The 24,131-nt window shown below is 40.1% G+C and overlaps 2 protein-coding genes across 3 annotated transcripts; both read right to left on the bottom strand.

Moving 5' to 3' along the window:
* Positions 1–2,062: 2,062 nt before the first annotated feature.
* LOC114471168 (uridine diphosphate glucose pyrophosphatase-like) lies at positions 2,063–18,453 on the bottom strand. Of its 2 annotated transcripts, none has more exons than XM_028459785.1 (7): positions 18,418–18,453; positions 14,097–14,279; positions 12,251–12,779; positions 12,076–12,177; positions 10,680–10,777; positions 4,686–4,779; positions 2,063–2,252 (listed from the first exon to the last, which is right to left on the bottom strand). In XM_028459785.1, the coding sequence occupies exons 2-7, from the start codon at positions 14,180–14,182 to the stop codon at positions 2,115–2,117; spliced, it is 1,047 nt and encodes a 348-aa protein (XP_028315586.1). In that variant the 5' UTR covers positions 14,183–14,279; positions 18,418–18,453; the 3' UTR covers positions 2,063–2,114. The 2 variants fall into 2 exon arrangements, with proteins under 2 accessions (XP_028315586.1, XP_028315589.1); XM_028459788.1 differs by having other exon boundaries at positions 14,097–14,235.
* Positions 14,668–22,919, bottom strand: LOC114471552 (basic salivary proline-rich protein 1-like). The gene is made up of 4 exons (XM_028460398.1): positions 22,869–22,919; positions 15,767–15,933; positions 15,094–15,713; positions 14,668–14,891 (listed from the first exon to the last, which is right to left on the bottom strand). Exons 1-4 carry the CDS (start codon positions 22,917–22,919, stop codon positions 14,668–14,670), a joined length of 1,062 nt encoding a protein of 353 aa, XP_028316199.1.
* Positions 22,920–24,131: the final 1,212 nt, after the last annotated feature.

Genomic DNA, 24,131 nt, shown 5'->3' with positions numbered 1-24,131 from the left:
TGGCATTTTTCTTCTAGGAGAAGCTAACAAGCTAATGTTAGTCCGACAGCAACATCACTGTAATATAACATGCTCTGTTAAAAGCATATTACTGCAGCGCTTCTCTCTCTCTCTATGTGCCACACACCTCCACAGCAGCAGCAACAACAACAACATGTCACTTACAGCAGCCACACGGAGGCTGCTGCGCACACATGAACAACACATGCACTACAGAGTTCTACTGTAACAATTACAAATCAGACAATGTAAATCAAGCAGCAGTAATTACCTTGCAAGCAGGAAAGTCACCAATTCCATCTTCTACTCTTCCAGACCATACACTGACGCGCTCCAGCCCCGGGAAAGGGGCAGGAACTGTGAGCAACAGCTGTCAAAACAGCTGATCAAACACAATCCTGGCTCTGATTGGTTCTTTTTGCTCGGTCGCGGTGCATTTTGCCAAAGGCTGCAGGAGCAGCAGGGGGAACGCAATGAGCCTGTTTTTTTACACAAACTACTAGTTTCGTGTAAAGCTGTCCTTACATACTGTAGTGACAGCTTTAGCAAATATGACAAAAAGTCACTTTTATAAGCGTTGCAAACTGCACCTTTAAGCCTGTGACGTCATCCACAGGGTTATGGAAAAGTGGATAGGAAAAGAGATAAAAGGGACTATTCGGATGCATCCTGCATCTCAGTGAGTGATGAAAGGGAGTGAGATATTTCGGGATCACTCCAAAAGGACAAAGTCGAAAGAGCAGTAATGATTGGTGTACGGGCTGCACATCAGCTGAGGGAATGTGTAAACAACTTCCCATGATTCACTGCTGCTCATTAGAATCAATGCACTCGGAGCTCTTCTTCTCTCCTTAATGGCGTCTAAACGAAACAGCAGAGTGGGAACTGTCGCACCCTGTGGCCACAGATTTTTTTGGGTCACGGTTTTATTTATCATCTCTCAGTAAACAAAAAAGGTTTACATTGACTTTTTAAAAAAGTTTTACTGATTGCTAGATGTCGTAGCAAATTATCTAATAATGTTTAATGATACATTTATATTTGTCATGTGTGTATGATTAAGGGGATAATTTGCTTTTTAACTCTGTGCCTGTTTTCTCTTCTTCTTCTTCTTCTTGGGGGTAGCCATTACGCACATCATATACACATACACACACGCTCACTCACATACACACACACTCACTCACACACACACCTCACTTTCACCCCGACATCGAAGGTGTCCCCTCCGGCAGACTGACCTTCCCCCCCTGGTCTCTTCTTTGTTGTCGGTGGAAGGGGGAAGGTGGGACATTGGGGTATAAATGTGTGTGAAAGGAAATTTTGGGTTTTTCTTCTTCTCCTGCTGCTTCGCGTCTCTCCTTTGGCCAGAGGAGACCACTGCTTTGTCTATCCCGCTTTGTACTTTTTTATTTAGTTTAGATTAAATCATTTTTTATTACTTCATCATCTCTCCTGTCTGGTCTTCATCATTTATCACCACAGAGTGTGTTTTGAAGTCAAAGACGAGGTAACCGTAAATTTCACCGTAACACTAGATCAACCCAAATCAGCACAAGTTGACATTTTGACTGAAAAAGCTGCTAAATGATCCTGAATGCTTCACCTCCCATGGAACTCAATGGACTAAAAGGGGCTTATCACGTCACCAATGACGTCATTTCAACATGGCGGAGCACGGGATAAATTGCATTTAAAATGAATACCATACTTACTGTGGGTGTGACATAAATAAAATCACATAATTCTTAAAAAGAATTTAAATTATGTATATATATTTGTAGTAATAAAAAAAAAAAATTCCAGAAAAAACAAGTCTCTGGAGTCGCCAGAAATTTGTGATGTCAAAATGGGGTCATGACCCGAAAAAGGTTGGGAACCTCTGCTTTACACCGTATATCAGTGGAGTGCAGGTGAGTAGGATCAGAGCTGCTTCTACTATAAAGACAAACATGGACTTAGTGATCAAATCAGTGCTGTGAAAGAAATACTATCACAGATTTTTCTATGCAAAATAGTTTATTCAATGTAAAGTTTGTTTTAATGTACAATGTCTTCATTTAAAAAAACAACTGTTTATACCAGCAGTGTTGACCAGTGGTGTTTATTCTTCTTCAGTGTGCAGTGGTGCCCTTGTGCAGCATGCTCTGGTCTCCATCAGGTCTGACCCTCTGGTAGAGCATCACAGCTCCTTTAGCTGAGGGACACAGCTCTGACCACAGTGGGCTGCTCCTGTGCAGCTGCTCAAGCTCCTGTTAATACATTCCACAGCTTTAGATCATCGCTCCAACCAGGGTTGGGGTCAATTACATTTTTCAGTTACAATTACGTGTTCAATTACCCATGTTCAATTACAGTTTACAATTACAGTTGCCAGCATTTTTTCCAATTACAATTAAATTGCAATTCTTTTTTATCCTCAGAAGGTCAATAACAATTACGTTCTCTAATGACAACGAGTGTCAGGCTGCTAAGTGTCTGGAAATATGCACATTTCTCTTTTTTTGGCCAATATTTAACTCAGTTATGGATGCAAATTAAAATGTAGCGATGTACAATACTTCCAAAAAGTAAAAGTCGTGATTTTTTTTTTAAATACTAGTAAACAGAAAATGTACTTAATTACAGAAATGCAAGTACATGTCATTTGTTATTTTACCTCTTCCTATCTACTCAATATTATCTAAAACTCTCCATTCATAATCATCTCAATCAAACCTACTCGCTACAGATTATAGAGTCACAACAGGTAGTAGTTTTTATAGGAGGGGTGGAAACAACAGCCACCAAAACACCACAAATCACCATTTTCAGCATATATGTCAAGCACCCCGTTTTGGCCTGAAAACTCCCGTATTTTACCCCTCTTTCCCACCATCCTCCTGTATTAGTTTTCTCCCATAAATGTCCTGTATTATAATCAGTGACGTGCCGTCAGGGTAGGCAAGGTAGGCAGTGCCTACCCAAGGGTGAATTGATTATTTGTTTTAATTATAATATAATTATAAATTATTTACTTTTCCATTTCCAACAGCCTACAGTACCTATAAGTTTGAAAGTGTCAGCATTTTGTGCGTTTCAGAGCCCAAATTACTAAACAGCGTTACTTCCTGGAACAACTGCAGTCTTTTTTTTTTTTTCACTCCGCTGTAAGGCAGGAGGAGGCCACGCCCCCTCCCAAAGGCACGTTGCTCCTCTGCCTCCGTTCCCATTGCGTGATTTTATGTGTTTGCGCATGCGCAGTCAGTTCCCCAAGATGACAACCATTTATGTCCAAAGGCAGCGTAGAGAGCGTCTCCGTGTTTCTGTGTTTCCAACAACAGATGTGCTGCCGTGTCATGAGATATATCTTGTTGGGAGAGTATGGAGGCTATATTAAATAATTGTTTATGTTTCTTTAATGGTGTTTATGATGTTGATTTTGTTAGATGGCTAAATGCTTGTTCATGTGGATCTTGTTGGGTTTTTTCTTTATTATGAATTTTATATTTTGATAAGTGCATTGAGATGACTGTTGGAAATTGCTTTATACAAATAAAATTGATTTGAATTAAATTAACACTTGACAGCAGAAACATATGAAATTGTCATTGGTGGTATCGATTTGCAACGTACCTACCCAACCCTAGTGGTCACGGCACGTCACTGATTATAATGTAGTAATAATTAAAAGATAGATAAATAAAAACATTCCTCAGCCTCTGCCTGGGTGGCAGTTCTCACGAGATTAGATTAGTGCGGACAGCAACACCAAACACGAATACAACTAAGAAGAGAGATAGAGGGATGTAAGAGGACGTTCCGTTGAAAAAATAATAACTTGTGTAACTACCTTGAAAAATGGGAGAGTTTACCTTCCTAAAGACCATCAGGATGGGACACAGCTACATGTTCTTTTAGATTAGTAACTGAGATTTTAGTGTCTACCACGGGGGAAGGAACCACGTAAGTCACCATGAAAAATCGACCAAGCACAAACGTCACAAATATAGAAAAAAAAAAAAAAAGAATGTAAAGTCTGCAACAAATGTGTCTCATAAGTGAAAACCAGAGAACCACATGAGTGAGCATGAGAAATTAAAAGAAAATATGTAATGAAAATAAATGTTAATGTCTAAATTAAAGACACGCAACGTGAAATTAACAGTAAATATACAATGTAAGTATAATTCATTAAAAAAAATGCTTTATATACCCTTACATGTTTTCATTTAGGCTGTATTATAATGTAGGAATGTTCACAGCATTTCAAAGTCAACAAAGGTCTCCCAGATTCTAATTACCTAATTGTATTTAGTAAGTGGTTGACACAGGGTATTTTAGATTTCTTGTACACTATAAGGGATAGTGGAGCTTCATTGGGTGGTAGGACGACTTGTAGCGGGCAACAGAATATATCCCATATTTTCAAATCCAAAATTGACACGTATGATTTTCAGCCAATAGCAAAATGTAATTATAATAGCCATGTTTCAACCCATAGAGGGCAGTCATTCTCACATTTTAATAACAAAATATGATAGATTTAAGTAATTTGACTAAAATGTCAAGGTTTGGACAAGAATCAATCAACACTACTTAAGTTCATATCCAAATACATTTGTTTTCAGCAGAGTTTAGTTTAGTTACTGTTTAGAGTTGAACATTTACTGTGTGATCACATGTTATAACTGCATCACACTGACCGTTCGGCTGAGGAAGACGATGTCTGTGGACTCATGGGCCTCCGCTCCTCCTTTCCAGTACAAAGATCTGACTTCATCTGACGTCAGTGAGCAGCTGAAGGCACATGGGTAGGATCACATGACATCATTATAAACTATAGCTAGCAATCAAACACACACTTACTGCTGCACTGGTAGGTCTGAATCTGTGACAACAACCTCTGAGATGGACATACACTCCACCAATTAGTCAACGTACAACATCAATCATGTTCAAATCAGCTTGTTCATCTGCAGAAACAAAATATGCAGAAAGAATATGTGGATTTCTACAACTACCACCAGTGCTGGGAAAGTTCACTTTCAACACAAACTACTTCAAAGTTCAGTTCATAATTCAAAATGAACATTTTTGAACAAATGAACTAGTTCATAGTTTGTTTTTTATCTGCCTCTGAATCCTGGCCTTTCCCCATTGTTGAACCCATTCAGTCCCCAGTAGTAGAAGCTGCAGCTTTCACCCTAGTACAGTATATTCTCAAAAACTGGCTGCTTGAATGGACTAAATAAAACAATACTGTTCTAAAAACAAATCACAACCTAAAATAGTAAAACCCTCATCATTTAAAACTGTTAAAAACAAAGTCCAGTAGATGTTACCTTTTCATAAAGTTTAAGGAGACAGAATCTAAGATAGAGCTGCTGATGGAATGCTAATAACTCGGCTGTAACGTCGTTCCCAGCTCTGATGTCTGAATTCCAAGGTACCTTGAATGCAGCATGCAGCCTTCATTTGGTGATGCATGCAGCAGATGACTCTGCATTGCCTGGTGTTGCCAGATTTGGTGTTTTCCCCTCTGCATATTAAAGCCTGTTTACGATGTGTTTTAGCCTGGTTTTCACATTAAAGGCTTTATGTACAGTGGGGAAAAGTATTTAGTCAGCCACCAACTTAAAAAGATGAGAGAGGCCTGTAATTTTCATCATAGGTATACCTCAGCTATGAGAGACAAAATGAGAAGAAATAAAATCCAGAAAATCACATTGTAGGATTTTTTATGAATTTATTTGCAAATTATGCTGGAAAATAAGTATTTGGTGAAGAACAAAAGTTAATCTCAATACTTTGTAATGTACCCTTTGTTGGCAATGACAGAGGTCAAACGTTTTCTGTAAGTCTTCACAAGGTTTTCACATTTCTTTGCTGGTATTTTGGCCCATTCCTCCATGCAGATCTCCTCTAGAGCAGTGATGTTTTGGGGCTCTCGCTGGGCAACATGGACTTTCAAATCTCTCCAATGATTTTCTATGGGGTTTGGATCTGGAGACTGGCTAGGCCACTCCAGGACCTTGAAATGCTTCTTACAAAGCCACTCCTTTGTTGCCCGGGCGGTGTGTTTGGAATCATTGCTGAATGACCAGCCACGTTTCATCTTCAATGCCCTTGCTGATGGAAGGAGGTTTTCACTCAAAATCTCATGATACATGGCCCCATAATTTTTTCCTTTACACGGATCAGTCATACTGGTCCCTTTGTAGAGAAACAGCCCCAAAGCATGATGTTACCACCCCCATGCTTTACAGTAGCTATGTGTTCTTTCTCCTCCAAACACGACGACTGCACTGGTTTAAGCAGGAGGACACTACTGGCACTGCAGGATTTGAGTCCCTGGTGGCGTAGTGTGTTACTGATGGTAGCCTTTGTTACTATGGTCCCAGCTCTCTGCAGGTCATACACTAGGTCCCCCCATGTGGTTCTGGGATTTTTTCTTCTGATCATTTTAACCCCACGGGGTGAGATCTTGCGTGGAGCCCCAGATGGAGGGAGATTATCAGTGGTCTTGTATGTCTTCCATTTTCTAATAATTGCTCCCACAGTTGATTTCTTCACACAGAGCTGCTTACCTATTGCAGATTCAGTCTTCCCAGCCTGGTGCAGGTCTACAATTTTGTTTCTGGTGTCCTTTGACAGCTCTTTGGTCTTGGCCATAGTGGAGTTTGGAGTGTGACTGTGTGAGGTTGTGGACAGGTGTCTTTTATACTGATAACGAGTTCAAACAGGTGCCATTAATACAGGTAATGAGTGGAGGACAGAGGAGCCTCTTAAAGAAGAAGTTACAGGTCTGTGAGAGCCAGAAATCTTGCTTGTTTGTAGGTGAACAAATACTTGTTTTACAGAGGGATTTACCAATTCATGCATTAAAAAATCCTACAATGTGATTTTCTGGATTTTTTTTTCTCATTTTGTCTCTCATAGTTGAGTTATACCTATGATGAAAAATACAGGCCTCTCATCTTTTTAACTGGGAGAACTTGCACAATTGGTGGCTGACTAAATACTTTTTTGCCCCACTGTATATGGCACTGTGTTGAACAAAGGTGAACAACCAATATGAACGCACTCACAATAACATTGATCAGGCCAATATACAGGACGTTCAGTTCATGTTTGACCGAAATATGACCACAATCAGGTACAACGCTGACTATCACATCAGTTAATAGGATAATCATTGAGTGATTCTCTGGCCATAGATCTTCATTGTACTATTATAAGCCAGTCATGCTTTATTTTGACCTTTTTTTTACTGCTTTCAATCGAGCTCAGGCTTGGCTAATTTGTCAAACTGAGTAGAAAACAATATGAAAAGGATCTTTCAAACTTAGCCAATCAGATCTCTCAAACCAATGTTCAGGCAGTACATTTACCAGGTTATTCAATACAATGGCATATATAATCCACATGTAAATGTTTTCATTAAACTAAAACTTAGACTAAATCTAAATTTCATGTGACCACAGCATCAAATAAACTTTCTGCTAGACTGGGAATAATGGACCAAAACTCATATCTCAATATTTTTTCTCAAAATGGCGATATTTGATATAAATCTCGATAATTTAAATTCATATTACGTCTGAGCAGAAAAACTATTCAGAGTTAAATTTGCTGATGTAAAATTCCACACAGACACATTTATTTACCAACAGTAGATTAAGGATACCTTGATCTGAGATGTCGGGCTTCTATGTTGTAAAATAAAGACATTTTCAGTTGTACATGGACAATGTTAAATTATATTCATAGGTAGCCATATTGGATTTTCCAATATGGTGATGCCAGGTTACTGTCAAATAGGCATCAAATTTAGAATCCCTGAGGTTCAAAACCTTAGAACTGAGTTTTTAATTTTATGTGTTACTAGTACAGTGCTCGTCAGAAGTATGTATTCATATAGTGGGAGGAGCTTAAGTAGAGTTGTCAATTATGGCAAAATGAGTATGTGTTTGAAGGTTGGATGTACAAAGAGGTGTACATACTCTGTAGTGTTATAAAGGGGTTTATTTGTGGGTGATTTCCCTGGTTTAATTCTATGGGACATGTGCATGATAAATGTGTTTGTTTTTTTACTAATTTTTGTAATTTTTTTGTTTGGTGTATTTTTCTGTAATGTACAGTGCCTTGCGAAAGTATTCGGCCCCCTTGAACTTTTCAACCTTTTGCCACATTTCAGGCTTCAAACATAAAGATATGAAACTGTAATTTTTGTGAAGAATCAACAACAAGTGGGACACAATCATGAAGTGAAACAAAATTTATTGGATATTTCAAACATTTTTAACAAATAAAAAACTGAAAAATTGGGCGTGAAAAATTATTCAGCCCCCTTAAGTTAATACTTTGTAGCACCATCTTTTGCTGCGATAACTGCTGTAAGTCTCTTTGGGTTTGTCTCTATCAGTTTTGCACATTGAAAGACTGGAATATTTGCCCATTCGTCCTTGCAAAACAGCTCGAGCTCAGTGACGTTGGATGGACAGCGTTTGTGAACAACAGTTTTCAGGTGTTTCCACAGATTCTTGATTGGATTCAGGTCTGGACTTTGACTTGGCCATTCTAACACCTGGATATGTTTATTTGTGAACCACTCCATTGTAGATTTTGTTTTATGTTTTGGATCATTGTCTTGTTGGAAGACAAATCTCCGTCCCAGTCTCAGGTCTTTTGCAGACTCCATCAGGTTTTCTTCCAGAATGTCCTGTATTTGGCTCCATCCATCTTCCCATCACTTTTAACCATTTTCCCTGTCCCTGCTGAAGAAAAGCAGCCCAAACCATGATGCTGCCACCACCATGTTTGACAGTGGGGATGGTGTGTTCAGGGTGATGAGCTGTGTTGCGTTTACGTCAAACATAACGTTTTGCATTGTTGCCAAAAAGTTCGATTTTGGTTTCGTCCAACCAGAGCACCTTCTTCCACATGTTTGGTGTGTCTCCCAGGTGGCTTGTGGCAAACTTTAAACAACACTTTTTATGGATATCTTTAAGAAATGGCTTTCTTCTTGCCACTCTTCCATAAAGGCCAGAGTTGTGCAGTATACGACTCATTGTTGTCCTGTGGACAGAGTCTCCCACCTCAGCTGTACATTTCTGCAGTTCATCCAGAGTGATCATGGGCCTCTTGGCAGCATCTGTGATCAGTTTTCTCCTTGTATGAGCTGAAAGTTTGGAGGGACGGCCAGGTCTTTGTAGATTCGCAGTGGTCTGATGCTCCTTCCATTTCAATATTATTGCTTGCACAGTGCTCCTTGGGATGTTTAAAGCTTGGGAAATCTTTCTGTATCTAAATCCGGCTTTAAACTTCTCCACAACAGTATCTCGGACCTGCCTGGTGTGTTCCTTGGTCTTCATGATGCTCTCTGCGCTTTAAACTGACCTCTGAGACTATCACAGAGCAGGTGCATTTATACGGAGACTTGATTACACACAGGTGGATTCTATTTATCATCATTAGTCATTTAGGTCAACATTGGATCATTCAGAGATCCTCACTGAACTTTTGGAGAGAGTTTACTGCACTGAAAGTAAAGGGGCTGAATAATTTTGCACGCCCAATTTTTCAGTTTTTTATTTGTGAAAAATGTTTGAAATATCCAATAAATTTTGTTTCACTTCATGGTTGTGTCCCACTTGTTGTTGATTCTTCACAAAAAATTACAGTTTTATATCTTTATGTTTGAAGGCTGAAATGTGGCAAAAGGTCGAAAAGTTCAAGGGGGCCGAATGCTTTCGCAAGGCACTGTATGTTTTTTGGAGTCATTATGTGTATATTTGTATCTTTCTGTTTTCTTTTTGTGTAATTATTGTTTTTTGTTGCCATCGTAGTGATTCTGGAGTTATTTTTCTTATTTTTGTAGCTTTTTTGGTGTAGTTTTGTACATTTCTGATGTCATTTTGTGTATATTTTGTATCAATATTTAGTTCTTTGTTTTTTACTCATTTTCATATTTTTTGTTGTCGTTTGGTGTATTTCTCTGTCATGTTTGTGTTTTGGACTTATTTTGTGTGTCTTTGGAGCCAAAATGATGCATGCACACACAAACAGTGTTTGCTGGCTCGGGTGCACGCCAGGCTGTAGTGCACACACGTGACTACACCGTGACTACGGTGTGCAGTGATTGGCTGTAGTGCGCCATGTGACTAAAGGCTCCAGCAAAAAACTATTTTTTTAATGAAATTATTCATTAAATGGACTATTTCAGTCCAAACAAAACCCACGTGGCTTTGAACCAAACTGCAGCTATGTAGCAAGTATGAGCTCTGTCTGTCCCTGAACACCAGAGATATTTGAGGCACAGACACACATTTTAATGCTCTTCTGAGAAGTAGTGAAAGCAGTGACTCCTAAAATGAGTATTTTAAAACAAAATATATATATTGCCAAGCTCTATGGTCTGCGTCAAAGTATTTTTCTTCTGTATTCTATAAGCTTCACAGTGAGTCGTGGACAATAATGACTGAGTAACCAATGTGTGGTCAGCAATGGTCCGGTGCTCCCTGAGCTCCTCCTCTGTGGTCTGCAAGGTGTTATGTTGCATGTTAACTTATTGTGCTTTACAAACGAACTCAAACTGCCTGTAACACACGTGTGATGTTAAAATAACATCCAAACTATAGTAACCACTGAAAAAGAACCCTCACAGTCTGGATCAAAAGACAAAAACAAACGAGTACCTGACATAAAATTCTGCACTTGGCCTTCCAGCGCTGGTGTGATTCAGAGCCACACCCATCAGGATTGGAGCAGTCAGAGAGCACAAAGGAACATTAACCTGCACACAAAGGTTCAGCACAGGTACAAAGGCTTTAGGGCAGATTCACTAATATCTGAAATAAAGGCTGGTAATCCACTTAGTCCCTAAATCCTTCGGTAACGCAGTTTCCTCACCTGCTGCCAGAAATTCATTAAGATTGCAGCAATAATTTGCGTGCGAACAGAAGTAGTTGAGGCTGCCCTATTTAAAGGAGCATTTAGTGCGTCTTATTACAAACGTGCATGGGAAGGAGAGCTGAGTGTGCGGAAGCAAAACATTTAATTTGAAGCAGCAGAATTATAAGTGTTGTTAGAAGAAGCAAATAAACACATGATTAAATTACAGCAAAGACATCTCAGTGTTACCTGGAGAAACGCAATATGGGAGGAAATCAGTGAGAGAGTTACTGCTGCAGGAAAACTAGGAGAACAGCAGCTAAAGTACATCGAAGATGGCAGGATATAAAGCGCAAAATAAAGGAAGAAGTTGCTTTTGATAAATCATCAGCAAATAAAACCGGTGGCCATCCAGTGGAGGAGGACCTGCTGTTGGAAATGGAGCAGCAGGTTCAACTGTCACTGTGTGATGAGCAGATAAATGGTATACTGTATAGCAAGGAAAGATATGAAGATATAAGACGCACAGAACACGCACAGTCCTAATTCCCTTGGGTTTTTACCCCTTATTAGTGCGCGGTAGGGCTGGGCGAAATGGACAAAAACTCATATCTTAACATTCTTTCTTAAAATGGCAATATACATACAGTATAAATCTCAAGATTTTTAATTTTAAAGACAATTCTAAATTAAATTTGCTGACGCTAAATGACAGACACATTTAGCGTCTGTCATTTAGCGTCTGTCTATTGTGCAGCTGTATTAACAAACAGCTGCACAATAGGTGTCACTTTTGGCTTTTTCTCCTCTAAGGGACAGCACGTGTGAGTGAGTTCTGTAGTGTGGCTTGTTTAGGGGAAGGTCTGGGTTACGACGCACTCAGAAATCCATCTAACGGAGCTTTTTATGCCGTTCTGAGAAGTAGTGAAAGCAGCGACTCCTAAAACAAGTATTTTAAATCAAAATAAGCTATAAAATATATATCTCGATCTAGGCAATATTATAATTTTCGATATTGCCAAAATAGACAACACGATATATTTTGAATCTTGATATATCACCCAACTCTAGTGCATGCGATGACGTTTGCACATGTTTTAATACATGAAAACCTTTAGTGAATCCGCCCCATAGACTGTTTTCCGGTACCAGTGCATAGAAAGACATGTTTGAAGTCCAAAGGAACTCTTGAGTTTCTACCTCATCTCTGATCTCTGCACACACGGAGGAGAAAAGTTCTGAGACGACGGCCTCTGGTCTTTGCTGCAGCGTTGCCATGGTCACCGGACACTCACTCACTGCCTGAACAAGACAACAACACACATATCATACTAAGCACATCTCTGACCCCGCATCCATCCATCATCCATCCTACCTCGGGCTCTGGGTGACCACCGGGAATGTCCAGCTGCCCTCCAGCCTCCGCCACCCTCTGGCTCCTCCTGATCAGCACCACATGTCCATCGTGCGTGAACAGCACAGCACCAACTCCCAGAGGCTGGGCCAGCAGTGCCAGAGGATCACCATACTCCACCTCTCCACGCTGACGGAGCTCCTCCACCTGACTCGACCAGTTGGTTCCCAGATAGTCTTTGTAGCATGTGAGCCCCAGTGTGAGTGTGAGGAGTGGTCTAATGGAGGGAACATCTCCTTTACTTTCTCTCTGCAGGTCATTCATGCAGTTTGTCAGCTTGGTCTCGCTCTGAGCAGCACACAGGTCACTGTCACACTGGGTTTGTCTGGTCTGGTCCTCGTGAGGGCAGAGTGGATGTTTGGAAGGCATCAAGCTGAAGGAATGCAACCGGAATTTGGTGCCATTAAAAAGCCACGGCTCCTTGGCTAGCCGCGCCGTCCAAACCTCCTCTATGTGGCGCTCCAGAGCCGGATCTGTCTGCCTGTTGAACCTGAGAGAACAAAAGCTCAAGCTGTAGAAAGGTTGTGACTGTGTTTGGTATTTTAACAGGTACCTGTAGGAAAAATGTGTATAGCAAAACGTGTTTAATGTATCATCAATAAACTAGATATGTGCACCTTTTTATACTGTATATATAAAAAACACATTAAAAGAACTTTTTAGAAGGATTTTATATTTTCTGGCATAAACTATGGAGAGTCGCCATTTTGGACAAGATGAGATGTGCTTTTGTTGATCCGCACAGCCTGTTGCTTTAAATAACTGGTGCATTGTGGGAGGTAGAGGCATAACAGGTCTGTTTACATTGTGGGAAATGTAGTTTTTCTGATAGCTCTCAGTGTTAAGCAGCCGTGTGTATCCCCTCCCTCAGTGATAAAAGTGCAGCATACAGGTTGTATATTAGGAGAGGATTAATTATCACCTTTCTCACCAACTACCTGCTTCTTCTATGTCTCCCTGCGCCGACTCAACATCACAATTAGCCTAACGAACAGAGCTGTTACCAGCGGAAACGAGACTGTGTAGTTTGGTGTTGGAAGCGCACAAATATGGTTAACAACTGTGATGAAAGCTGCGTGAAAGGATATCTGTTCATTGATGGGAGGATGAGCAGAGGATCAGGACCTGACGGAGCCCTAATGAACAGTAAACAGCTCATCCTTTAGCCACAAGGAAGTAGGAGGGAACAATCTGGTGGGGGTACGGTTAGTGCCATGACACCTGCCCATAATATCCCCTGTAAACAGAAATGTAGCAGTGCCCTGAACAAGTATGTTTACAAGCTACATTGAGACTTTCTGTGAAGGAATTCTGTCGCTACCTGGTCTGATTTCAGACGTAACTTTGGCTTTGTGGTCCTCACATATCACCAAATGTCATCCAAACGGAAGCGTTTAAGGTGTGTATCCCGTACCGATGTTATGGAGCCAACATCTGGATAACTCTGACTTAGTGTTGTTATTATGCTTAGAGAACGCAAAGGAAATGTTTCTGTGGGTTTTTTCCTCTTGTTGTTTTAGCAACCGTTAGCTTTACACTTTGCCATTGTTCAGAAACTGTAGACCAACGGAACAGTGTTGCCTAGCAACAGCTAACAGGAATCAACAAAAGTGCATCATACCCTGTCCAAAATGGCGACTCTGCATATTTTCTGCGAGAAGGTATAAAATCATTCTACAAAGTCCTTTCAATGTGTGTTTTTAGTAAAAAGATGCACATATTTTGTTTATTGGCAATACAATAAATATTTTTGTTATATACTGGTACATTTTCACTACAGGTACCCTTTAAGGCTTTGTGCTCCTACCGCTCAGAAAGCTCCACATGGACCTGAGTCTGCAGCAGCCCCTTCCACTGAGCACAGTGCAGCAGCACCGACACCTCAGGGTCCATTGGTGAAGCCTTCACTGCTCCACTCTATGGAGGCCGCTGAGGCTCTGGTGTCCCTTAACAAATAGATCAAAGCCAAACATATTTGAGAACAGCACCCCTAAAACAAACACACACACAGATAAAGTAAATATTAGTTTCATCTCACAGCTATTGATACAAACTCTTCAAAGCAAACACTGTCAAAAAGTAGAGTTAAAGAGTCTAGACCAGCATCAGCATAACTCAGAAATACCAAAGCACAGGACGAACATATTTCAATATCCTGCTATCAATGCAAGGTCGGCTGGTTCCAAAGCTTCCAAAGACAAACGGACTTCCAAAGAAAAGGCATGAAATATGAATCAATAACATTAATCTCACAGTATGGTGAGTTTCAATCATCTTTGGATAGAAATGTGTTTGTCTCGGATCACATATTTGGGCCTGTCGGGTGGGGGCCTGATCCCTCTGTTGATGGCTGGGCCACCGTGTAGAATGCAAATACATCAGGTGGAGCGGTGGGTCTCGGGAGGCGTGGGGGGGTGCTGCTGGGGGTTCTCTTCGTGGGGTCTCTCCGGCCGGTGTCGGCCCGGCGGGGAGTGCGGGTGCCTCTTCCCTATGAGTGTGGCTTGGTCCTTGTCTCGTCTCCTGGTCGGGGGCTGTCCTCGGTGTGTGCGGGCCCGGGGCGGCCTGCCTTGCCGGTGTGGGCGCACTAGAGGGTGCTGGGGGTCTGTAGCAGGGTTGGGGCGGGGTTGCTTGGCGCTTCAAGATGATGCTGTTTGCTGGGGGGGGCGGTGCTAGCTGTTCCGGTGGGTGCGGTTGCCGTCGGCTGCCTGGTAGGTCTGTCCTGCTATCTGCGGATCGGTGGGTGGGTCCGGGGCGCCCTTAGTTGGGGACTGCTGTTCCGCACTGGGTGGGTGCCGTTGGAATGCCTCCTTCCTGCGGTGGCGGCCGCTGGTCGCTCGCGCGCCGGTGAGTGGCATTGCCTTGTGGTTTGCGCTGTTCGGTGGCCGGCGGGGCCTGGGCTACTGTCCTTGCGCCGTCTGGGGCTGTGCGGTCCTGCTTGACTGTGGCCGGTTTGTGGGCTGGGTTGGGAGGGGGTTCTCCCCGGGGGGCTTCGCCCGGGGTCTCGCCCTTGAGGGTTCCCGATCTCGGGGGGTGCTCTTGGGGACCGGCAGGTTTGGCCGCTGGCTTGGCCGGTCCTGGCGGGGGTCTTCCAGGGCGGGTGGTGCGGGCCGCGCTCCTGCATACCAGTGGGTGCGGCGTGGGGTGGCCCCTGCTTGGGCGGTACCCAAAGAACCGCCTCTGATTTACGCGCCCCGCATGCTGGTGTGGCGGTCTGCCTGGGCCCTTGGGGGTGGGTGGGGCGGCGGGGGGGACTTTAGTAATAACTGAGGCGCTGGCGGTGTCAAAAAAGGGTGACCTGGGGCGCTCTGGGGGGCTGGGTCGGTGCGCCTGGGGGCTGGGGGTGCGGCGTGCAGCATCCCCTCGTTGCCCAGGGCGGCCGGGGGTGTGGTCGTTGTCCTCGGTCGTGCTGCTCCCGGTGCTGCTTCTATTCCGGGTCATTCTGGCCTGGGGTCCGGTCCCTGCTGGCTCTGGGCCCACTGACGGGTGCCCGCCAGCTGCCCATTTGTCGCGGCTCTGGCTGTCTGCTGGGCGTGGGCCTTGGCCCCTCTGCTGGGGTCTTGGGCGGTGGGCTCTCTGGGCCCTCCCCTTGGGGGATTGGGTGCGGGGGTGGGGTTGGGGTGGTGGGATGGATGTCGTTGGGGGACCTTGGGGTTGGGGGTTGGGGGCGGTGGCGGAGTGCGCTGGCTCCTCGGCTACTGGGTGCTTTCTCAGGTGTGTATGAGGGGGCGGTGGCAGCCTCTCAGCTTGGTGTCTAGGGGGTGTCTTGGGGGCTGCTCGGCCGGGGGGGGGGTTTGCCTGGGCTCCCTGGCCCCCGCTCTTTCTGCTATTCTGGCTGCGTCCTCGAGTCCGGGGCAGCGCTTGGGTTTACAGTGGCAGTTTCTTGCACATACATCAGTCTACGATGCACTAGCATGCCTTGGACTGTGGGATAAAACTTGTAGTGGGCTTAACTTTAGACACGTTGATCCCAAAAACCTGTTTCAGTTATTACCACTCACTCCTTCCCTCTGCCCACAACCACCACCATTATAGTTAAGCCTCACGTCGACAACTTCACATCTCACTTTACAGTAATCAACTCTTCCCCACGCTTCCATTTCTCTACCTTGAATCGCTCCTCCCTGCTCTCTTCCCCCTCCACCTCCCCCCCCCCACCCCCTCACCTAGGTGTAACACTGCTCTCTCTTTTTATATTCTCCCTTTAATAAAGTGTTTCTTACCCTTCCTTAGGAAAAATAATGCAATTTATTTAATTGCAATAACAAAACAAAAAAAAACTAAAAATGCATTGCTGTCTAAAAAAGATTGCACTTCTTGTAGTGTTGACCTTTGACAGCATGTGCAGACAAAAAAAAAAAAAAGAAATGTGTTTGTCTTGAGTGGGGCTGGGAAATATATCAATATTTAAAATATATTGAGTTTTCCATTTTGGCAATATTGAAAACTGATTATTGATATTGATTTATTTTTATTTTATAGCTTATTTAGTCATAAAATACGCATTTTAGGAGTTCTCAGAACAGCTGTGTGTTCTAACCTGGACCTAAACAAGCCACACTACAAAACTCACTCACACGTGCTGTCCCTTACACTAGAAAAAGACAAAAGTGGCACATATTGTGCAGCTCTTTGTTAATAATTGCATCAGCTAATTTAACCAAGAATTGTTTTCTAGTTAGACTTTATTGAAATAAAAAAAATATCAAGATTTATATCACCCTTTTGAGAAAAAATATTGACTGAAATTAACTTGATTTAAATAGCGCTTTATCCCTTTATTTACTACTGTCGTCATGTAATATAACAACTGAAAAACTGAGCTCTGCAAATAATGTGGATTTTATTTTTTAATTTTTTGTATATAAAGGGCTGAGATATCTACAGCTGAATTAGTTGCTCATTTACAAAACGTTTCATGTTTTTTCCCCGATCATTTTTACTTCTTTGATGGTGCTGAATTTGATGCTCTAACTTGTTTTGGCTAAAGTACCACCTTTCTCTTATTTCTGAATCCAAGTCTCCCCTTTGTTCGACTACATTTTTCTCAGAATACTGTGAAAAAACAGCTATAGAGCATAATAATGGAATGAATGAGTGATAACACACATTTTAAAAAATCTGATTTTGTAAATAAGTGGAATGAAACAGTATTTAGAGCAAGTCATCTCCCTCCTGATGTGGAACCAACATTGACCTTTGGATTTTCAGTTCCAGTTCTAATCAAAATCATAATCATTTTGTGTAATTTTGTGTATTCTGTTGTTTGTTCTGTGTGTTTTCAGTGTGTGTATTGTTGGTGTCGTTTGGTTGTTTCTTATGTCGTTTTGTTTGTTTCTCGGTTATTTTTGTGTATTTCGTGGTGATCTTGTGTATTTTTCTCTCATTTAGTTTAGTTTACTTTGTTGTAGTTTTATGTGTTGCTGGTAATGGTAAGTATTTTTCTCTCAGTGTGTGTGTGTGTGTGTGTGTGTGTGTGTGTGTGTGTGTGTGTGTCATTTTGTGTATTTTGTTGTTGTTTGTTCTTATTATTATTCAGTATATATATTTTTTTTATCTTATTTTGTGTTTTTGTTGTCGTTTGGTGAGTTGCTGGTAATATTTTTTACGATTATCATTTTTAACTAAAAATAAACATTATAAAACCCCAATGCTTTCATTTGTTAATTTTCCTCTCTCTCTCTGAAGTACCCCCTGTAGTGCCTAGGGGTACACGTACCCCCATTTGAGAAACACTTCTCTAAAGGGCCGGATTTGGCCCAGGAGCCATGAGTTTGACACAACTGATATAGAACATGTGGTCATTATGTAAAAGTTGCTCAGTGTGAAACAGGTTAACAGACTAAATTAAACTCATATAATCCCAATCTCATATTAAAAATAGGAGTAAAGCACCGACATCGCTGCTAATCTGACACACATTAAATATCACACACTACTGACTCTAATAAACTATGGTTTGGTCCTACGTTGTTTAACTGGTTGAGGAAGCTTCAGCTGATTTAAACTAAACAGTCAGATATAAAGTCAACAGTGTTTAGTTATTACAACACAACCTTTAACAACAGTGAGTTATTTTAAATGATCCGTTTAAAAACACTTGTTTTATAAACAGGGTTCTAAAACCTCACCTGCAGTCAGGAAGCAGCGTTCAGCGAGTGTTTGAGTTGCCAGATACAGCGGATGTTTTCCCGACATTAAATTCTATGAAATTTGTCATTTTCCCATACTTACACCCTCAGGTTTGTCGATGTTTAGTGAAATGTCTTATTTTGCCCTCTTCCACTAGTTTTCCTTTTTTTTTTTTTTTTTTAAACGGCCGACTTAATACAATTTATCACTGTTACCTTTGGATTTGTTGGGTTTTTTTCCTTTTTATTACGAATTTTATATTTTGAAAGCACATCGAGATGGCTTTTGTTGTCATTGGCGCTATATAAATAAAGCTGAATTGAATTGAACCTCATAGCTTTGATTGTTGTATTATTATTATTTATCTCATTTTATTTTTTACTACTGTAATGTGACTTTTACTTAATTATGTACGTTTTTTCTTCTCTTTCTTTCTTTGTTTATTCTTTTTATTTGTAATATGTCTTGAGCGGCTGTAATGTAAGTAATATCCCCCTGGAATAAATAAAAGACTTCTTATAGTGATAATATTTGTGGGGAAACATCTGCAATTAACAGAAAACAGTGGGTTAAAATGCACTTTGTTTTGTTTACCTTTATCCTATCAAACAATCATTTTAACTGTAGTATCAAAATATTTATAACAGCCTGTAATTTTCTGAACACTTTAATGAACCTTAACACTTTTCTCTGAAACACATTAGTGACATCACACACCACAGACGTGTTCACATCATTACTAATGTTGTTTTTTTTGTGCAAACACTAGTTTTCTTTCTAACATTGTGGATACAGATCATTAAGTGAAAGTCACTGAGAGGTTGATCTGCATTAAAACATCTACTGACATCTGTAGTAAAGTTCCCTGAATACAAACCTGTGGATAATATAAAGGAGATGATTGTTGTTTTATATTGTTATACAGTTAAATCTGTAGATCACATCTCTTTGAAGATATGACGGCGCAGTGACTTGTGATGTTGCTCTTGGAAACGATGGGTCACGTGTTCACGTCCCGCTTCAGTGTTTTTTTATGACATTTTTTAGGACGTCGAGATGACTCTGGTGACAATATTACATTAAAAATCAATATAAATGATTCGATATCAAGCGGCAGTCACTGTCTTAATATCCAGTGTAACAACAGGGCTCTCTATGCAGACATCCTATGCTGCTGACACGTCTCCTCAGACACATTTTATTCATATTATTCACCGCTCTTCACGTCACTGAAGCAATAAAGTGATAAAGCGACCAAAAAGTGTGACTAATTACGGGTGATTTAAGCCACTATAGTCACTGAAGACTGAACACACCTTTAGAACAGGCTCATATTCCTCAAACACCAGCTTATTTCACCCATTACGGTGAATAAATCACTATTTTCCATTTTGTTGTCATGGCAGCTTGAGTAATCTCTGATCCATTGATGTCTTTTTATCGTGTGCACGTCAGCAACCCAAGGCAGGGTTGATTGACTCACTTCATACCAGCTGTAATGGAATCAGATACCCAGAGTTTCCCATCGCGGGGTATGTTGACCCAGAGTTTATGGATAGACTCAGAGTTTGTTAACCCTCCTTTATGGAATACCCCTCAGGTGTTTTAACACACAAGGAATTTAACTTTGGTAGACTGTCTGTGCTCTCTCTGTACAAGATAAACAATAAATATTAATAATCAACTAAAAATATAAACTAGTGATTAAAGACTAATATGTACAAGACTAAATAAGATCATAGTAGTGCAAAAAGATGATGAAGTAAACATGAGGTAGTTATCTTTTCCAGAATTTACATTAAAGAGTGATGATCATTTAAATGTAATAATAAACTTTACGTGTACATTCACAGTGACAGTTTAGTTCCAGTTTAGTTTGCAAAGGCAAATTTGAAGTTTGAAAATGATGTTACTGTTTTCACACCAGTCCAATTGCTCTTTACCCATCTTTATTATTATTATTATTATTATTATTATTATTATTATTATTATTATTATTATTATTATTATTATTATTATTATTATTATTATATTTATTCTTAATTTTTAATTTTTAATTTTTAATTTTTAATTTTTTTAATTCACCTATCTGTGGCGGAAGTTTGTCCAACATGGCAACGCGAACCTCTTCTTCTTCACATTAATTAGCAAAGTGGACGCACTATCACTCCCTATAGGTCATTCAGTGAACCGCAGCCTTTCTGGTTTGGTTGATTTTAAACTCCAGCAGTGTGTAATCCCAGCTACTGGAGTTCATCTAGTGTAAGACAAAGTCAATCAGGCTGTTTTAAATGCAAAAATTAATGGAATATTTTAATTTCAGCACTAATGCCCATGCTTTAGCCTTTACATTTTTGTCAAATCATGTGTACCCCCTCTTCATATCATAAGTACCCTCTCCATTAATATCATATGTTTTTTTCATTTGTAGAACAGCAGGTTCTCCTAAACCACTAACTGTGTCTCAATCATTGGTTCTAATACTTAATCTAAAAATTAAAAACAATTAATGTAATTTAAATTGGATTTATATGCTGTATATACTGTATATATATATATACAGTATATATACCATGAAACTTTTATGCGATTACTTCAATAGTAAGCAAATAGCTAATTATTGTCTCCTATTGTCAGAAGTGTGATAAAATAGCATCTACAGCATAAAATAATCCTGTTTTAAAAAAAAAAAATTACAAGAAAATATAGTATTTTATTGAGCAATTGTACTGTTAATTTGTGGTGAATTAGTAAAAAAAAAAAAATAAAAGAAAGAAAAATAAAAGCTTAAAACAGAACTAGAAACATTTTCTGATTATTTTTAAAATAGTTGTTAAATATTTCTGAGTACCCCCTGCAATGTGCTCCTGTACCCCTGGGGGTACACGTACTCCTGTTTGGGAACCACAGCTTTAGCCTTATTATTTTTGTTGAATTATTTTTTTCTATTAATATTTCTTTCATAATAATTAATGCGTGGTTTCAGATGGATTCACATGTTTTTTTCTATTAAGTGCATGCACACCTGCATTGAAATGTATCAATATAATTTCATATTAATGTTAATACTACTTAATATGTATACATACATTCACACAGTAAGAAATACTTTATTAAGTTTCATATGGAATAATGAGGCGTGGTTCCAGATGGGTTCAGAGGTTTTGCTAATTGTATGCACATATGCAGTCAAATGCATCAATATGATTTAAATTTAATATTAGTAATATTAAATATGTATCACATATTCACAGAATGAAATGTAACATTTTTGTTTTTGTTTTTTTACAGGTAACACATTCCCAGTGCAGTTAGAGTTACATCCTAAGGAACACTGGATCCACCAGTGACTCTTTCAGACTGATATGACCCAAAGTTTTTGGAACTGGTGCAGCAGTGTGACGGTGTGTTTGAGCAGCTGCTGTGGATTAAATATGGAGGAGATGATGAAATACCAGTCAGGTGTCTGTGAGGTCAAGTCATGTTTGGGTCTTAAATGTTTTCCCAGACAAAAGGGGTTTTGCCCAAATTGCTGCAAATTAAAATCTGTAAAGAAAGCTGTGGTGTGAATTATATATATATATATATATATATATATATATATATATATATAATCAGGTTGAGGATTAAATACACTTGATTAAATAATAATTCTATGCTATACTGATTTTTTTCTTAGCTTAAGTAACCTTTCTCTAATTTCTGAATCCAAAAACCCCTTTGTCTGACTGCAACATTCAGCCCAGAATAATATGAAAAAACATCTCTCGGGCATAATGATGGAATTAATGAGTGATACACATTTGAAAGAATCTCACTTTGTAAATAAATGGAAAGAAACAGTATTTAGTGCTTCCTGAATAGATTTATTTCTATAGTTTTCCTGATGTGGGACCAACAGTGACCCTTGTATTTTAAGTTCATGTTCTAATCAAGATCATTTCTATCATCATTTTGTGTGTTTTTGTGTATTTTTTTGTTGTTGGTATTCTCTCTCAGAGAGTGTGTGTGTGTGTGTGTGTGTGTTTGGTGTTGTTTGGTTGTTTCTTATGTCATTTTGTATGTTTCTCTGTTATTTTTGTATATTTCATTCTTGTGTATTTTTCTCTCATTTAGTGTGTCTTTGTTGCCGTTTTGTGTGTTGCTGGTTATAGTAAGAATTTTTCTCTCTTATTGTGTGTGTTTTTGGTGTAATTTTGTTGTTGTTTGCTTGTCGTTTTTATTATTCAGTATATTTTTCACTTATTTTGTGGTTTTTTGTTGTCGTTTTGTGAGTTGCTGGTAATATTCAGTGATTAACATCCATCCATTTTCAGACCTGCTTGTTCCTGTTTTCAGGGTCACAGGGGTCTGCCGGTGCATATCTACGGCTCACACTGGGTGCTAGGCAGGGGAACACCCTGGACAGGGCGCCAGTCCATTGCACAGCATCACACAGACAACTACTCACATTCACAGTCACTCCTATGGGCAATCTTGGGACTCCGTACCTAACGGTCATGTTTCTGGATTGTGTGAGGAAGCCGGAGGAAACCCACACAGCACGGGGAGAACATGCAAACTCCACACAGAAAGGACTCAAGTGTCCACCCCAGGGCTGGAACCCAGGACCTTCTTGTGATTAACATTTTTAACTAAAAAAAACATTATAAAACCAGATATTTTGAATGCTTTCATTTGTCAATTTTCCTCTCTCTCTCTCTCTCTCTCTCTCTCAAGTACCCCCTGTATTTCCATCACGTACCCCTAGGGATACACGTACCCCCATTTGAGAAGCACTGGCATATAGCATGATACTTATCAGATTAGATACATGTGATGATCCATTATATTATTGTCCACTGTTGTAATGTTACTTTGTTATTTATGATATTTCTACCAGTCACTCTTAGACAACGTTTAAGTGTCTTAGTGTCCTTTGCATGATGACAATAATAATAATAATAATAATAATAATAATAATAATAATAATAATAATAATAATAATAATAATAATAATAATAAGGCATCAATTTTATATAGAGCTTTTTTGGACATTCAAAGTCACTTTACAGAATTAGGGGTTAGTCTTTCACTCCACACTTAGTGGTGGTAAGCTACTGTTGTAGCCACAGCTGCCCTAGGGCAGACTGATGGAAACAAGGCTGCCAAAGTGCGCCATCGGTCCCTCCGACCATCACCAACACTCACTCACACACTACATTCATACTAGGCAATGTGGGTGAAGTGCCTTGCTCAGGGACACAATGACAGATACCACTGAGGTGACTGCCACCTCACTGTAGCACCTGGAATTCTCAGCGTTCTCCCATCCAACTACTGACCAGGCACAGACCTGCTTTACTTCCGAGCTCTAACGGGATCGGGCAATGACAAACTGATGATACCTTTGGAGCTATGTTGGCATTTTTTTTGATTAGGTGGAGAAATCTAGCGGGGTTAGGGTAACGAACAACACTTTATGACAGCCTTCATAACTGACACTACTCATGCTAATGACACGTGTCATGTCATAATAATGACAGAGTAATGTCAGCCTTATGTATAAACCTTCGGGGAAAGTGTTACTCTTGCTGTGTATCGTCCCATCCCTACTGGTTAGGCCAAGTATCATCCTGTTATCCTAAAAATAAATGCATTTCTACTTTGATGAAATATCCCCAAGGAGATTAATTATTATTAATATTATTATTATTATTACTACTACTACTAC

This window comes from Gouania willdenowi, chromosome 10 (genome assembly GCF_900634775.1).
Source record: "Gouania willdenowi chromosome 10, fGouWil2.1, whole genome shotgun sequence".
NCBI classification, from domain to species: Eukaryota; Metazoa; Chordata; class Actinopteri; order Blenniiformes; family Gobiesocidae; genus Gouania; species Gouania willdenowi.
Note: the sequence above shows the minus strand (reverse complement) of the source record. Positions and strands in the feature narration are given on the sequence as shown.